This window comes from Aegilops tauschii, chromosome 1, assembly GCF_002575655.3.
Source record: "Aegilops tauschii subsp. strangulata cultivar AL8/78 chromosome 1, Aet v6.0, whole genome shotgun sequence".
NCBI classification, from domain to species: Eukaryota; Viridiplantae; Streptophyta; class Magnoliopsida; order Poales; family Poaceae; genus Aegilops; species Aegilops tauschii.
In genome coordinates this window covers 413036463-413053873 of record NC_053035.3, presented here as the reverse complement: position 1 = coordinate 413053873, position 17411 = coordinate 413036463, and the positions used below count along the sequence as shown (strand labels likewise).

General features: G+C 50.6%; 1 protein-coding gene across 1 annotated transcript; it reads right to left on the bottom strand.

The window, feature by feature from the left end:
- Nucleotides 1-4861: 4861 nt before the first annotated feature.
- On the bottom strand, nucleotides 4862-17067 carry LOC109743422 (cytochrome P450 714D1-like). The gene is made up of 2 exons (XM_020302510.4): nucleotides 16770-17067; nucleotides 4862-6318 (listed from the first exon to the last, which is right to left on the bottom strand). Exons 1-2 carry the CDS (start codon nucleotides 17065-17067, stop codon nucleotides 4994-4996), a joined length of 1623 nt encoding a protein of 540 aa, XP_020158099.3. The 3' UTR covers nucleotides 4862-4993.
- Between the last annotated feature and the right edge of the window lie 344 nt (nucleotides 17068-17411).

The window sequence follows — 17411 nt, the reverse complement described above, 5'->3', positions numbered from 1 at the left end:
GAGGAAGAATCGCTGCGTTGCTCCTCCACCACCGCTATCTGATGGGTGACCGGCAGAGAGTTAATCTCCCTTTGGTCGGGTTTAAGCACGATCCGATCATAGTCCGTAGCGACTCCCAAGGCGGCGATGCCATCCAAGAGCTCGTTCAAAGAAGAGAGCTCCATTGGATCCATCTGCTCGGCGAATTCCGAGCCGACGTGGAGACTGTTTTTGATGACCCGAGAAGTCGTCGGCGGCGCAGCGGCCGAACGGGCAGTCATGACGAAGCTGCCTAGTCGGAGAGTTTGGCCTACAGCCAGGGCTCTCCTAGAGGTGATGTTTTCCTTGACAACGAGACGAGCCATCCAGCCTTATGATGACGGCACAATGGAACTCTCAATGAAAGCACCAATGTCGGTGTCAAAACCGGCGGATCTAGGGTAGGGGGTCCCAAACTGTGCTTCTAAGGCGGATGGTAACAGGAGGTGGGGGACACGATGTTTACCCAGGTTTGGGCCCTCTCGATGGAGGTAATACCCTACTTCCTGCTTGATTGATCTTGATGATATGAGTATTACAAGAGTTGATCTACCACGAGATTGTAGAGGCTAAACCCTAGAAGCTAGCCTATGGTATGATTGTTGTTGTCCTACGGACTAAACCCTCCGGTTTATATAGACACCGGAGGGGGCTAGGGTTACACAGAGTCGGTTACAAGGGAGGAGATCTACATATCCGTATCGCCAAGCTTGCCTTCCACGCCAAGGAGAGTCCCATCCGGACACAGGACGAAGTCTTCAATCTTGTATCTTCATAGTCCAACAGTCCGGCTATCCGAGGACCCCCTAATCCAGGACTCCCTCAACATCCCCCCATGGCACATTGGATTTCTTCTGATCTTCTTGATTTCCTTTCATCTTCTTCTCATTCTCTTTTTGGTCTGCCACTTCATCCAAATTAATATATTCAAAGACCTTCCTTTTCCCCCTCTTCAATCTTGTACCATCCTTGCTCAGCCACTGATTCCAAAGAAAATTCAATGACATATAGCAGCAATTTCTTTGTGGTAATCTCAGTCCCTGATGGGATCTTATGCAGATCTCTGACCCCCACCTTCAGCCTGATCTCTTTTCTGCTGTGAATATGCTCCACATCCACCTCTACCACGGGTCCTAATGCTGACCCAATTTCACATATTCCTAGGAAATGTCTCAAAGAGTCTGGTACTCCATGCATCTGGACCCATATGGTGTGTAGCTTGCCTTTGGCCTTGTCATCAGGGCTCCAAAAATCCACTTCAATTACTGCTTTTGCATCAAGGAGTGTGAATTTTTCAAAGTTCTTGAGCTCCACCAGTTTAGCTTTATTTGGAAATCTGACCAGAAAGGTCTTGGGACTTTGAAATTTTGCCCTCCCTGTCCATCCTCAGTCAAACATTCTTGCCAGCCCCTACACCAGAGTAGTCTCATTCAGCTGTCCAGAATGAACTGTGAGAATTGCCATTGGATTATCATGTTCTACTGTAGAGATCTCTTTTTTATTTTAAACTAGCAAACAGCCCAGTCCCTTAGTTCCATAACCTACATATTTGGCTACAGGTTTTTCCTGTCTGAGAATTGTGCAGTCTTCTGTCCTATGTGAGCCTCTCTGACAAACCACACCGAAAAAACATTATTTCTGCAGTTTTTACTTATGTGTCCACTCTCCTTGCATTTTCCACATATGACCTCTTTTCCATGTCCACCTTCATTCTTATTTCCACTTCCCTTATCACTGGCTTCTTTGTCTCCATTGGGAACTGTCAACACCCCTCCTTTTGGCACATTAGCTAACAAGTATTGGTAGTGATGTGCCATCTGTTCAGGGGGTATAAAACCCAGTTGTCCCATCCCAAGCCCTACTGCATGCACATCTCTCCCCTCTTCTTGTCTCCCTCGGTTCCCCTCTCTTGAATTGTGTTCTGACTCACACCCTCTCTGTCCTGAAGCACCCATCTCAGATCTCCCCTCTCCAATTGTCTGAAAGTCAAATCTCCCTTTTGTTCCACCAAAACTGCCAGTTCCAGCAGCTCTCCTCTCCTCATATCCACCTCCTCCTCCCATGTTGTTTTGTGATCTATCTCCTCCACTTCCACGGCCCATCCCATCCCCCTGTCTGAAATCCCCCCCCCCCCATCTCTCATGTCTCCGTACCCCTAACTTTGATCCTCAAATCTTACAAAATTTCTGCCAGGTGGGGAATTGCTTCTTCCAAAGGGGAAATTACCTCTGCCCCCGAAGCCTCCTCTCCCTGGTCCAGGGTGCCAAGCTCCTGATCTTCCTGCCATCTCCTCTTCACCACAGCTTTGGGTTGCCGCCGCCTCCTCTCTCTCGTAGAAGTGGAGGAAGAGGAAATCTAAATGCCCTAGGGCAGGGATGGGGTCAGGATTTATACCTGCTCTGCCCCAACTCCCCCTCCCCCCAACTACCGCAGTGGAGGCCCTGCTCAGCCCAACTTGGTCTTTCTCAAGCCCACCTACCCACTTTTTTCCCAACTTTTTTCTATTTGCTCATTTTCTATCTCATCCCTTATTTCCATCACATTTTCAGCATAATTATCCAGAAGGGGATTCTCTGGTATAACATTTGTTTTTCTATATTTTTTCCTTTCTTCAACCTCCCTTTTTCCAATGCTTTCCCCGATTCCCCTATGTTGTATTTCAAAGTCATTATCTCCTTCTACTCCCTCTAACCAGTCAGGGATTATGCATAAATCCTCAAAACTGGGAATCAGAGTCTCATTTTTATCAAAGCAAATTCTATTTCCCTGTCATGGTACTTCCCCCAATTTGGGGAGTCCATATCAGGATAAGCATTTTTGTGTCCTCCTAGCCCTGTATCTTTAGCTTTCCTATCAATCCCCCCTCTTCTACCTCAAGCAACATACTCTGCACGTATCTATTCATCTTATCCCTTCTTCTGCGATTAATCCGCTCAATACGGCGAATTCTCTTGCTCTCTCTGCCCAACAATCTCACACCATTATCTAGTGCATCAGATTGTAAATAGGCAGAGGGATTCAAAACTGCTACACGTACCTTCTTCTTCAGAATCGGAGTCCGAATCCTCCCCCCTCAGCAACCAGAAGCGGTTGCTACGTGGAGGAGAATTCAGATCCCCGGCCTAGATAGCCAGGCGGAGCGGTGCGACTACGGTGTTAGAGGAGGATTCAGGCGAGGCGAGCGCCTCGGAGTAGCCGCTACCACCGCCTCGCTCCTTGCCCGAGCAACACCCCCGCTGCTGCCGCCCCTGTCGATCTCGATTGGGGACAACTTTGACCCCGGAGCAGGCAGCGCCATGACCACCTCGCTCGAACGCAGCGCAGCTGGATTCATCGCCGAAGCCAGATTCGTGGTGGCGAAGGAGAGGAACGGGGCCCACTTGGCCGCCCGCACCTCGTCCTCCGACTCCAACTGCGCCATCGCCCACAGGAGCACCTCCAGCGAGTGGTGCCCCTTCTTCGTGGCGCTAGCTCAGCTCCCGCTCCTCCTCCATGGAGAGCGAATCCAGCACCGCCTGTGCCTCTGCGCGCATGTCCGCCTTGGTTTGGAACCAGCTCCCAATCTCCACCAGATGCGCTCGCTTGCGGTTGTCTCTTCCCCCAAACTCCGCCAGCCTTGCTTCCGAAATCGCCACCATCTCCGGCGAGGTTTCCCCGCAGGCAGCGTCGCTCGTCGCAGTCGAGAGAAGGGAGGAAGGCGAGTGGGTTTGTCGACTCCACCCTCGTCTCCCTTCACACTTAATATCCCCCACCAACACGCCGCCCGAGGTGCGCTGAGCCGTATGGCCAGTCGCATCACATGCTTTCGCAACGTGATAAGGAAAACGGAATACCTCTGTAGAGTCAATGGTCGCACCCCGCTCCTGTGTACAGCGATCGATTTCCACCCCATCATCGTCGACGAGGTAGAAATTCCGGCCTCGCTCCGTCACGGTCCCTCGGTGGTACTCGAGGATCCCCGCCACCTTGAGGTCTGGCGGGTACCACACCGCCCGTCCCCGTCGTCGTCGAGGATCGCCCTCGGTGTCGCCTCCCGTGTCGCGAGACGTGTCACGAGACGTGTTGGTGCACGCCATCAACCAGGGGGGCCTAGTACGTGCGTACGTACTGCTATACTACGCGTCCGTCCTCTGCTTGTGGCAGCCCGGACTAGTACGACGGTTTTCGGTGTGTACTCTGATAGCAGCATAGGCGCTCGAGTGCCCGCCCGGGCGTGTAGTCGGGTGTGGCCTTCTGGCGTTTTGTGTGTTTGGTGGTGCTTTAGGCCTAGTTTAGCTAGGCGCTGTTTAGGTTTTCGCTCGGTTTTCCTTAATAAACCGTGCAACCTTTTTCCATTTCTTTTTTTCTGGCACTCGTCTTTATACAATGCATTCCTCCTTTGGGGGTATTATTTGTAATACTCCTTTCTAATCAATGAATTTGGCAGCTCTCCTGCCAACATTCCAAAAAATAATAATTTATTTTTCCTCTATTGTCTCCTTTCCCATTTTAAAACCTATGTTCTACCAAAATGTAACAATGGAACTCATCAATTAATTCAGTTGTTGCTAACAAATGTTGCTTCGGGGTGGCGTGACTCTACTCTTATGAGCTATGATAAGGGAAAATTTTGTTTTTGCCACTCTAGGTTTTGCCAATTTTCCTTATGCCACTCTAGATTTTGACATTTCACTTTTACCACTCTTAGTTTTTGACAATTATCACAATTGCCATTCTGCGGCAAAAGCAAAATAATTTTATTTCATTTTTGCCACTCTTAGCTTTTGACAATTATCACAATTGCCACTCTAGAAATTTTGCTCTTGCCACAGGAATGGCAATTGTGATAATTTTCAAAAACTAAGAGTGGCAAAAGCAAAATGTCAAAATCTAGAGTGGCATAAGAAAAATTGGCAAAATCTGGAGTGGCAGAAACAAAATTTTCCCTTTTGATTTCCGGTCGGTGTTTTCATCCTTTTTCCTTTTCTTTCATGTGCTAGCTAACTAGTCGATCGTTGGACTTCACAAAGCCGTCCTGAGTAGCAGTACCATCAATACGGCGTATGTGGAGGCACAGCCCGAACTCCGGCTCGATGATTAGCCGGAACGCCGGGGAGTGCCTGTAGTCCGGCGAGAGCGCAATGGCAAACCGCGCGAGGATGACGGCGAGGAGCGTCTTGACCTCGACAATCGCGAGGTTCTGACCGAGGCAGGTGCGCGCGCCGAGGCCGAACGGCATGAACGCCGCCTGCGGGTTCTTGCACGCCGCCGCCACCCCGTTCTTGAACCGGTCCGGGTCGAACCGGTGCACCGTCGGGCCCCAAGAAGCGGCGTCGTGGTGCATGGTGGATACCGGCACGAAGAGGTAGGTGCCCTTGGGCGCGAGCAGCTGGCCCAGCCGAATGTCGCGAAACGTCTCCCGCACCACGAACGACGACGGCGGGAACAGCCGCAGCGTCTCCTGCACAACCATACCCACCGTCTTCATCCTCGAGATCATGTCGAAGTCCGGGTCCGCGGCGCCGGTGGCGCCGGCGCAGACGTCGAGCACCTCGGCGCGCGCGCGGTCCTGCCACTCCGGATGGGCGGCGAGCAGCATGAGACACCAGGTGGCGGTGACCGCGGTCGTCTCGTGCCCCGCGAAGTAGATGTTCTTGCAGTTGTCCACCACGAAGTCGTCCGGCCGCGGCTGGTCGCCGCTGTTGTCGATGATGGACCCCAGGAAGTCGGGCCCCGGCGAATCCCCTGTCGCCGCCCGGCGCCCCCTCGCGATCTCCAGGATCAGTGATCGGATCTCCTGCGTGCGCCTCCAGATCCTCCGGTTCTTCGCCGTCGGCAGATACCTCAGCGACGGGATGGTGAAGATGACGCTGGGCTCGGACATGAACCCCGACAGCGCCCTGAGCCGGAGGAAGATCTCCCTCCCCCTGGAGTGGTCGTCTCCGAAACAGGCCCGGGAGATGACGTCAAAGGAGAAGCTCCGGATGTCGGCGTCGACGTCCACCGCCGCGACGCCACCCTTGGCGCCGTCGACGGAGTCCTCCCACGAACGCAGTAGCGGCTGCGCCGCGGCGACCATGAGCCCCACCATGCCCCTAACCTTGGCCATGTAGAACTCAGGCGCGATGACCTTGCGCTGGCGAGCCCAGCAGGCGCCGTTGGTCTTGAGGACGCCGGCGCCGAAGATGGGCTCTTGGCCCTTCTGCAGGTACGTCGGCTTGCCCATGTCCAGCGACACGCACCGGCCGATCTCCCGGATCAGCTCCGGGTCCGTCACGTACAGCGCCGGCCGCTGCCGGAGCCAGTACAGATACGTGTCCCCTGCATGACACACGGCACGTCACAGCAAAATCGTCAGTCTCCCTACGACCCTACAAGCACAAAACAAAATTGATCTGAATGCTCAAGTGTGTTGGGCCTACTGGGCTGTCATTTGTGGCCTATTTTCACAGATGTTGAGCCGGGCTGTTATTTCCTGGTGGATCTATATCGGTCTAATGCAAAATACATTTGCCATTACACGTACACACCAGAAGCTTGTCTCAAAATAAAAAACGTACACACCAGAAGTAGTGCATGTCCAACTCAAAAAACAAAAGTAGTGAACGTTCTCTTATATAGAAGGGGGGAAAATTGTGCCAGTCAGCACAGGTGTTTCAGTGCGAAATTTATGTAGAAGTTCATGGCTCCGCAAAATTCATAGCATGTGCAATGAAATATTGTGTAGAGGTTCATTCTATAATGGATGCATTTTGCTCAAAGAACTACTCTCCCCGTCTCATAACATAGGAGCGTTTTTGACACTAACGGAGGAAGTACGTACTCCGTAGACCACAGTAATGCATATCATGTGCAATAAAATATTGTGTATATTAGATGAGTACATCAGTACATGGTCCTTTTAGAAAGTCCACAGTCAAATAAAACTTGATAAGAAAAAAAGATGAAAATAAATTGTGTTCTAAGTAATGATATTATCATTCCATCAGAAAAGAAATGTACTACTCTCTCCGTTTCTAAATATAAGATTTTTTTTACATATTTTAATACGGACTACATACGGATGTATTATTTTACTCTGTATGTGGTCTATATTGAAATCTCTAGAAGGATTTATATTTAGAAAGGGAGGAAGTATTATACAGAGCAAGTACTCCCTCCGTAAAGAAATATAAAAGTGTTTAAATCACTAAGGAGCATTATTTTACTCACAAACTTATCCAACAAGTAAAGATCATCCCGGGTTGCTTATACATATAGGGAAAATCACTACTACCATCGGTGGTAGTTACCCCCATGCCCAACGCCGTCTGATCTATGGCGCTTTGATTAACGGGTTTGGTTCTGGAACTTTTTTTCTCTCCACCCGATAAAGCAATCAACCGTGTACTCCCTCCGTTCCTAAATATAGGTCTTTTTAGATATTTCACTATAGACTACATACGGAGCAAAATAAGTGAATCTACACTCTAAAATATGTCTATATACATCGGTGCGTAGTTTGTAGTGAAATCTCTAAAAAGACTTACATTTAGAAACGGAGGGAGTAGTTCCTATTTTCATGCATGGATATAACTACCTCACGTCCAATAGACAGCTTACAAATCTGGCCGCCGGCAAGCAGTACGTTCTATGGCAGCTCACCATATTAAAAAAGAGATCCGATACTTACGGGAATCAAATTTTGTTGCGGCCGTGTTGGCAATCCCAGCCGACTGGGATTATGAGCGTCGATGCATGTTACAAGGTATTCATCCGGCGGACAAAATCTTTCAAACTTTTCCTGATTGTTTTTTCAATCTAACTGAATTCTTCGATCAGCAGCCATGACCGATGTCAACCATGCATATACCCCTCCATGCATAAAAATTTCAGGACCTTATGCATGGCGCACCATCGTGGAGTCGTTGCCGCCGACGACACAGCCGTCGTCGAGTTGCGTCCTCCACCGACGACACAGCCACCGTTGGGTTGCGGGCTCCGCCGTGGCGGCCGTTGAAGAGCTCAACGTTGCTGCATCGTCCCCATGTTGTCGAACGTTCCAAAACTATCATACATTCAGCACTGCTGTGAATTCCAATCCAGATCTCATGTTATAGATCAGTATACGAACATGCATCATCACTTCGTGTTAAACTTGTATCCCCATGTTGTTTCTAGCAGTCATGTTCTAGCTAGCACATGCAATTGCATGAAGATGCCATATCTTGATGGATTTTTCATTTTGCAATCTTGTATTTGTACATGAAAAAATAATATAACAAACACATCCATACTCTTGTACATTTGATCAGTATTTTTTCTGCGGGGAAGTATATTTATTTTTCTGGAGATACTCCTCTCATCTTGGGAGTATATGTACATTTTGTGTGGGAAGATACTCCTTATTTTGGACAATATACTGCTTATTTGGACGCACTCCATACTTCATTCACCTTTTTAAATATACTCCATACTATAGCAGTATAGTAGTACGTAGTAAGCTCCATAATTCTAAAATTTACTATATATTACATACCAAATACTACTTTTTTGGGACACATATTTTTTATGTTCACATAAAAGAGTACTAATACTCCATACTCCAATATTCAAATGCTTATACTTCATACTCCAATTTTATGTTAGTAGGGCATACTACATACTACAAAAATTAATTGCCAATACTCCATACTAAAAAAGTTACTTGTCGATACTCCATACTAAAAAAGTTACATGTCCATACTCCATACTATAGGTATACATGACTATACTCTATGCGGTTCAAGAAAAAAGCCAATAAATTTCATACTATAACAGAAGAATCCAAAAAGAGTTATTCATTCCCATACTACCTATTTCCAACAAAAACTACCATCTACGGTGCCTATAAAAAATATCAGCATCACGTTCACATGCTCATCCACCCAAGATTAAGGAGGTAGTTGCAACAGCCTGTCACCAGCTTGCCCGATTATTTAAGAATAAAGTGAATTTGTGTGAGAGAGAGACAAGGGAAGTAGATGAATATTACACGTGGGACCACATAGTCAGTGAGAGTAGAGATCGAATCCGGCCGGATTCTCCACTTCCCGATACAACAAACAAGATTTTACTCTGGCAAGGTTATCATTGACCGGGATCACGGAATACAGGGTATCGATTTCAGGGATTGAGAGGTCAAAGTTCATTTCCCATCCGATGTATGAGTTCAAGGTTCAAGACAGACTTTACTCTTTATTTAATTATAAAAACTGAATTAGTTTCTGCATACTAAATTGCACCGGCACCCGTTAACAGCATCTATTACCCGGTTGACTTGATGTCAAGTTTGAGAGAGGGGAAGAGGGACACGTGGAGGCCAAAGAAGATAGTGATAACTACCACTGCTTGTAGATAAAATTTATCCTATATATATACACACACATCGAAAACGTGCAAATCAAAATTGCATATGTTTTCGAAAGGGAGGAGCCTATTGCATGCATGTGAGTGAGGGTGCGCTTATCTTCAGAATAGTGGGCAGACAACCTAGCTAACTGACCCACCTCATAAAAATTCCGGTCAAGAGGAGAAAAGTTACAACCGGCCCCCGCGTCGCTCTCTCCCTGGGGCGACACGGGCGGCGACCCCAACTCCAGCCCGAGCGGCCGCTCCCTCCCCTCGCCGCTTCCTCCTCGCCGTCGCCGGTGGCCTTCGCCGGGCAAAGCCCATGCGGAGACGGTGGCAGCGGGGCTTGCTCTTCCGGCGGCCAGTTGGCGCGCGAGCAAGTGGACTCGCCGCAGCAGGCGTCCGTGCGGTCGCCTTGGCTGGTGGTGACGGCCGGCGTGGCTGCAGAAGGCGCGTGCGGGGCGGATCTGGCCGGCCTCGGCTGGATCCGGCGGGGCGGCGGCTGGGCGCGTCGTCCCGTGAGGGTGGCTGGTGGTTGCGGGGTTGACTGCGGCTTGCTCGCCGACGATGGAACGCTGGGGCGGCAGCCCCAGGACGTGGCGGTGTCGGCGTGCCCCTCCCCCGTGGAGGTCGTCCGGCGGCAGCCCGCGAGGTGGCGGATCCGGGGCCCTCGAGCCCGGATCTAGTGGAGAGGCAGGCCGTCGGCCTGTGGCGGCGGTCCGGCAGAGGCGCGCCTGCTCTGGTCCACGGGGGTGGCGGGGAGGTGCGTGGAGTCAGGGCAGCGGTGCTACTGCCCTGCGTGCTGGGCGGCCGCGGGTGGCCTCGTCGGCAGCTGGCGAGGGCCTCCATGGTGGTGAGCTGCTGTGTGGCTGATCCACGGTGCTGCTGTGGAGGGAGGTGGGCTGCAGTGGTTTCTGTAGCCGGTGGTGGTTGGCGGCGGTGTGCTGCCTTGCGTGCTCGGTCATGTGACTTGGACGAGGACGGGCGGCATGATGCCGGAGACGGTTTGCTAGGCAGGCTGCGGTGAGGATGGATTTGGTGAGCTCCGGGCGAAAGCCTAGCCCGACCTCGGTCGTTGCCAGCGTCGACGGCGTCCTAGGACGTCGTTCCCTCCTTGAAGGCGTCGTCGTGGAGCCCCTTCACCACCATTGTCGCCTCGGTCTCGGGCTCTCCAGGTGAAAACCTAAGTTTCGACCTTTGGTCGGAGCGGGCGTCGGCGGCATACTCGTCGTTTCCCTCTTGGGGGCGATGCCTTGGAGGTCTGGTCCTTCGTTAGTTCAAGGTGGCTCGGGTGGCTTGTTCATCGTTGGCCAGGCGTGTGCGCGGCCTTGGGGCCGGTGAGGAACTCGGAGCGGCGGCTCCAAAAAACAATGTTGTGGAGTGTCGGATCTGGTCGTGTGGGCGGCAGCATCATCAGCTCAGGTGGAGCGCGGCCTCGGGGCTGGCGGGGAAGTCGGAGCGGCGGCTCCGGAGAGCACCTTTGTGCTGTGGAGTGTCGGTTTTGGTCGTGTGGACGGCAGAGTCGTCGATTCGTGTGGAGTGTGGCCTCGGGCCCGACGTGTGTGAGTTTTTTGTGGTCTGTAAGCCGGAGTGGCGGCTCCGGGTCGTGTGGTGGAGTGGCAACTCTGGTCGTTTGGGCGATAGGGAAGTCGGCTCGTTAGGTACGCAGCCTCGGGGCTGGTGTGTATTGATGTATCGGTTTTCGGCCAGTTGTCCTTATAAACTGGTCAATTCTCTTCTTCTTAATGCAAAGGCAGAGCTCCTGCTGTTTCCTCGAAAAACAATTCGGGTCAAAGCTACAGGTCCTCGATCCAATTACTTAATTGTCCGATCGAAGTGAAGTGTCCCGTACGTACGTGCGTAGTATCATGGCAGTGAGATTCCCCCACTCTCCCCAAAAGGCCAAGATTCTTCAATCAAAGCAGATTAGTCAGTCAGTCAGAGTAGCTTCCTAACCACCACTAGTACGTAGCTTCAATCAGAGTAGATTAGAATCTTGACCATGCCGGCCATTGGCATTCTAACAACACCGCGGCCGGTCCCGGCCGGTCGGTCAGTTGTATCCCATCCCTGATGCTCCGTACCAGCTAGTTAATTTCTTGACCACAACATCCATCTAGAAGCTAGTTAGTTGACTTTGCAGGTTCATGCATGTGGTCCACGTAAACATCGCTGATTAACCATGAACTAGTCACTCCCTATCAAAATACAAGACGTTTTTTTTTTACCATATCATAGTTTAAAAAAAGAAACATCTTATATTTTGATATCGGAGGGAGTACTGTACTAATGTTCCCTTGGCTTTGAACGTATTGTAATTAGTCCCCAGTGAGAGTTAGGACAGCTCACACGTACGTCTTCCAAGCCAGCACTAGCTAGCTTAGCTTAGCATGCGCTAGCTGGTCATGCTGCATATGGAATCGATCGACGCGTGTACGACCGATCGATCGATCGATCATGGAGAAGCAGCCAGCACAGCTAGGCAGCCACTTTTGGCCAGGTAGGCAGCAACCACCACGAACGTCCGTATCCATTGGGGAAGTGCGCATATGCGAGATCGAGCATGCATGCAACCATCGAGCGCATGTGCGAGAGGCAACTATATATGCACATATCCAGCTAGTGGTTCAGATCAAGCGACTTGTCAAAGAAAAACAAGGCAGATTTGTTTTTCCTATTGGTTATTGCGGTCGAACTGCGAGCTATTATCTATTCGTGGAAATGGGCATGGTTATCCACTAGCAGCTAATTTTAGGGTAGGCATGCGTGCATCTCATCTCCGTGCATGTGGAATCCTAGCAAGAGAGGTGCAAGAGAAAAAAAAATCAATAATTAATGGTTGGTCTACAGGAGTACTCCCTTCGTTCCAAAATAGATGGTTGGGTCATCTATTTTGTAACGGAGGGAGTAGTACGCTGTACAGGAGCATACATGCATGCATGCACGACCCTGTCACCTCTGTTGCCATCCGTCCCACGAGCCCTAGCTAGCTAAGCTAGGTTGGGAAATTCCACCTAACTATAACGACCGAGCTAGTCGATGGGGAGATAGGCGCCATGTGGGCTTGACATGCTACTTTGACGTAGGGTGGGGGCGATCCGGCGGGCACTGGGCCACCTCCTAACTGGAATTAATTATTGGAAGTAAACCTTATTCGAATAATCATTAACATGCGTTGTTGCTCATTTGTGGATTTTGTGTACTGGTTTTGGCGACTGAGAAAATTATCACACAAAATAAAATAACTATTTCGAAATCGATAAGCGTTTGAACCGGCCGAGGCCAGGATGTGTGCATCTGCAAAATGATGAGGGCATATCATTATGAAACTGAAAAATCATTCGACTAAATTTTCATACAAAATACTTATAACAAAGGCATTCTTTTTCGTAAAAACGTGTGGGACTTTTACGTTTTTGCATTGGGAGTACTTGCTTGGTTGTACTGGCGAAAAAGTAAACGGTGAATGCGTGTGGGTTTTACATTTTGAAAAGGGTGGGGGTAAAATAATTAATTGATATAGTACCACTAGCCAAGTCGTATTAGGGGAAAATTAGCCTAAGACGAATTGATGGAAGATCAGATAGATTATAGTTTGTGTTAGTCAAAAACAGCATTGACTTAAATTGTGGGACATCACACAAGCTAATCAAATGCTAATATGAAACTAGCGGCGGGTTAAGTGGTGTTGCCATATCCTGCAGTATAAAATGCTCTAGTAAGGTGTCTACCTACGTTATGATCATTCAAAATGAAAATATCTCTTTCAATATTTCCATCATTAAGAATAAGGAATCAAGAATATTCCTATACATCAACTACCATGTAGTAAGATGCAAGGAAGTCTTCGCATAGACATAAATATTGGTCCAAGTTTCTATCAAGATGCATGAACTCAACACAATATATAGGAAGACAATAAATAAATACTCGCAAGCTGGAGCAATATCATAAGAAAACTAGGTTTTGATTAGGATTTTCCTACTCTTTCTTGGTTTAGGGATGAATTACATGGCCATAATATATACGTATTTACCAAGTTCGAGCTATTGACAATATATTGCAAAGCTCCTTACAAAATGGATAAGCATCCATGGAGAGAGAGCTCTCTCTCCAGCAAGCTAGCTCGATCGGTGCGCTGAACAGCTACGCACATGGCCGTTTTTGGAAAGCCTAGTTGACTATCTCAGTGTCTTAACTACCTATTCAGGGGTCAAATGCCAATCACTTAATTTAATCAGGAATTGTTCATGACAGACACAACGAGATAATTTAATCTGCAATAGTTTATGACAGGCACAATTAGCTAAAGCTAGGTGCATGCATGCATGGTTGGGGACTTGGGGGGCGGTCTCAGATAGTAGTACTATATATGTGTACCACCAGCTTAGCTAGAATATGCTGGCATGTTTGCTTGACATAATTCAGAAAGGTTCTCTTATAATTTTGTAGCAAAAAGTATTATATATGTTGATTCTTTCTTTGTATTGATTTGACAGTTTGACTAACTAAATAGGCCAGTATATATTCTCGAATCCAAAGCACCTGCACCTTTTGATGGGAGAGAGAAAACGTACTGCTATGATTTTAAACCCGTCTTGATTTCGTTTTATTTTGAGACCCAATATGCACTGACCAATCGCAACTTAATTAATATTGTCATTTACGCGACACGCATGAACAGAAACGGAGAAATCCCACGTTCCTCCTTTAAGCTATAGTTACGGATGCACTTTTTGCATGAACTAAGCCTTGTTGCTTTACTAATTGGTGCAGCCAACCAACCAAACAAGCCAAACGGTGAAATATCGTGCATCTATGTAACACGTTTTGATGAACGGTCCGATCATGTATGAACAAAAAAAAGTGTTTGGTTGTTCTGACTGACTGGCATGAGCTACCGTCATTAACACACTTCGGTCCTTCCAAGAGCTTAAAGGGTACAAATACATCTGAATCCAACCCTCCTGCGTCCCCCCCCCCCCCCCCCCCCCCCGGGCGGCCAGGAGGGAACCCTAGCCGCCGCCGCCGGGGCGCTCCCTCCTCCTCTCCTACCTCCCTCGCCGCCGCCAGGGGGCGCAGCCGGGCGAAGCGCGGCTGGCGCCGGCGGCGGCGGGGAGATCTCGTCCTCTCGCGCGGGGCCCTGATGCGGGACGGGGCGGCCGGGCTGGGGTGCGGCGCTGGCGGCGGGCGCTGCGGCGTGGCGGGGAGCCGGAGCTGTGCGGCGACGGCCTCTCTGGCTGCGCGACGGGCGTCGTGGTGGCGGAGCGTGCGGGGCGGCCGGTGGCGGCGGATGGTGCGGCAACGCAGCTCCGCCAGATCTAGCCGCGTCGTGACGCGGGCGGCGGGCGGCGAGGACTGCGGACGGCGCCGTGGGGTCCGGCTTCCTCGGGCGCGGCGGCGGAGCGCGGCGACCGGTGTGTCGGATCTGAGGCGGCGGCCTCGCTGGTACGGACGGCGCTCCTCTGGCGGCAGGGAGTGCCCGTCGGTGAGGTAGGCCGGATCCCCTCGGCTGCGTGGGCAGCGAGGTCCCGGTGGGCGTTGGTCATGGCGCGGGGAGGTCCCGGGCTCCCCTCGTCGGATCGGAGGCGAGCTAGTCCGCTCGTCATGCATGACCTCCGGCCGGTCTGGATCTCCGGCCTGCACGCGCCTGCTGATGTTGTGGCTGGTTCGGAGGTGGCGGCAGGGTGCTTGGCCGGGGGAAACCCTTGGCCGCCGGTGGCGGTCACGGCGTCGATGGTGTCCCGGACGCCATTCCCTCCTTGGTGGCGGCGCCGAGGCTAAACCTCCCCTGCCTCCCCCCCTCCCCCTGCGCCCGGGTGAAAATCCTAGCCCCGGTGGCTAAGCGGCGGCGGCGCCACAGCGTCGTTACCTTCTTGAAGGCGCCGACTTGGGCATGGGGATGTTGGGTGTGCATGGCGAGCCTGTCTGGTTCCTGGTGGCGGCCCATCTGGCCGTGTCTCCGATGGCGACCTCGCCCTTTCTCACCTTGTACTTGCCGTGGTGGAGCGGTACTTCATCTCACTCATTGATGGCGGCGGAGATCGGCGGCATGGCGCCGTGGAGGCTCGGCGTCCGATGCGCGGAGATGGACTCGCGCAGGAGGAGGTAGTTGTCTGGCGTCATGGTGACGTCGATGGCAGTAGTGGCCTTCACAAGGTAGAAGATTCAATATAATCTGAAGACGGACCTGTGGAAGATGGCGGCGACGACACAAGAGTGCGTCTGACCGGATTGTGCCCCAGACCCGATATGTGGCTCGGCTGGGGCTTCCGGCTTTTGATGTTAGGTTTAGGTGAGTGGTTTGGGTAGTGGCCTAGCTAGCATCCCTACATCATATGGATAAGAGGAGCGGCATATGTTGCCAAGATGGTAGTTTCAGGTATATTGTTTGTAATACTTTGTAAGGTCCTCGAGAATAATTAATAAAGTGACCGTATGCATCTCCCAGATGCAGAGGCCGGGGGTCATCCTCCTTTTTTTTTTAAAAAAAAGGGTACAAATACAAAAAAGGTGACCGGATCATTACAGTTCTTGCGCTTAATTGCATTACTAAGAAACAAAAAAGGGAAAGAAACGGTTGTCACGTACTACAGCTCATGGAGAGGGCTGGACCAGTCCGTTCCATTATGCTGGCTAGCTTAACCATGGGTTAAACGGTCCCAAAAAAGGCATGGCGCGTGCATGCGTGCTTGCTCATTCACCCAGCACATATGCATGCAAGCTTGCTTAGTCGGCAGGTTAGGAAGTGGACGCCGTTTGAAAGGGAGAAGAGGGAAATCGGCAGTACCTCCGGCCGAGTTGTCTACTCTGTTGAGCTGTGTTACGGAACTGACTATTTCTATTCCAGGGCTTCCATCGAGCGATCCAGGGCTAGTTAGCTTTGTTGACTGCGATATTTCTCTTTTCCTAGGCACAGTTGCTATCCCACATTTTTTTCTAATAATTTGCCCCTATTTTCTGATGCTGACTTGTGACTTCATTGACAAGTCAAACTCACCTGCCATATTAATTTCATCTGTCGAGTACATAAATCGTAATACTATATTCCTTCCCACATAGCCGTGTCAATTTTATATGTTGTGTGCAACTTATCAACATGGAGCTGCATTTTTAAACTTTGCAGCAGTAGCAAGTCAACTTGCAAGCTAGCTAGGGCAAGCATGCGCCTGAGCAGTGCAGTTTCATGCATCCATCCATGACTTGGCTCGGTTGACGGAGAGAATATAATACCGAGTTGTACACGAACAGATCGAGCTAGCATGAAAAATTCCGTTCATATACCAGCACACACATGAACACAACTGGAGTAGTACCGAGCAAAGCTAGCGTACGTGATTATGATTAATTAAACCAACTAGTAGAAGAGATGGACGGGCGCACGGGCGCAGTAGAGTACATACCGTAGGTTTTCCTCCACTCGTCGAAGTAGGGGAAGATCCGCTTGCAGTAGTCGTCGAAGCCGTCGTCCTTTTGGAGGTCCCGCGGGCCGTCCTCCGCCGACGCGACGGCGTGCAACCGCCGGGCCTGTATCTCCGTGAGGTTTCCCATGAGGAAGGACGAGGGCGGCGGCCCGTCGATCCCCTGCCGCCGGAAGATCTCCCTGACGCGGCGCGGCCAGATCATCCACGCGGCCACGCACAGGTAGCCCACCGCGGCCGCTGACCCCACGGCCACCAGAGACAACGAGAAGCTTTCCATGGTCACCATGCTCTCCTGAACCATACAGACTCTCTCTCTCTACCTTCTTTAGAGAAACGGTTTTAGCCCAACTTTATAAGTAAAGCCCAACGACACCAACTAGAGTTTACCCACAGACAAGAGACGAAATAAATTCACGGACCCAACACAAGATCAACACAGCATAAGTTCCAAAGGTCGACCCAGCAGCAAACACCAGAACAGACACGCATGCCCCTACCTAGCAAAAAACACCTGGCCAAAGGGATGGAGACGACGACTGGGAGGGCACCAACACCTCCCTAGAAGGCCGCAGCATGATCCGGAGGCAGATAGAGATCGCCGGGGCCTCTACTCGGCAGATT

Bases quoted from the DNA above. Each gene is read 5' to 3' on its own strand.
- LOC109743422 (XM_020302510.4), bottom strand. From the start codon at position 17,067: ATGGAAAGCTTCTCGTTGTCTCTGGTGGCCGTGGGGTCAGCGGCCGCG. The intron at 6,319-16,769 runs GTATGTACTCTA...TGTGTCATGCAG, and splicing joins CGAGTGGAGGAAAACCTACG to GGGACACGTATCTGTACTGG.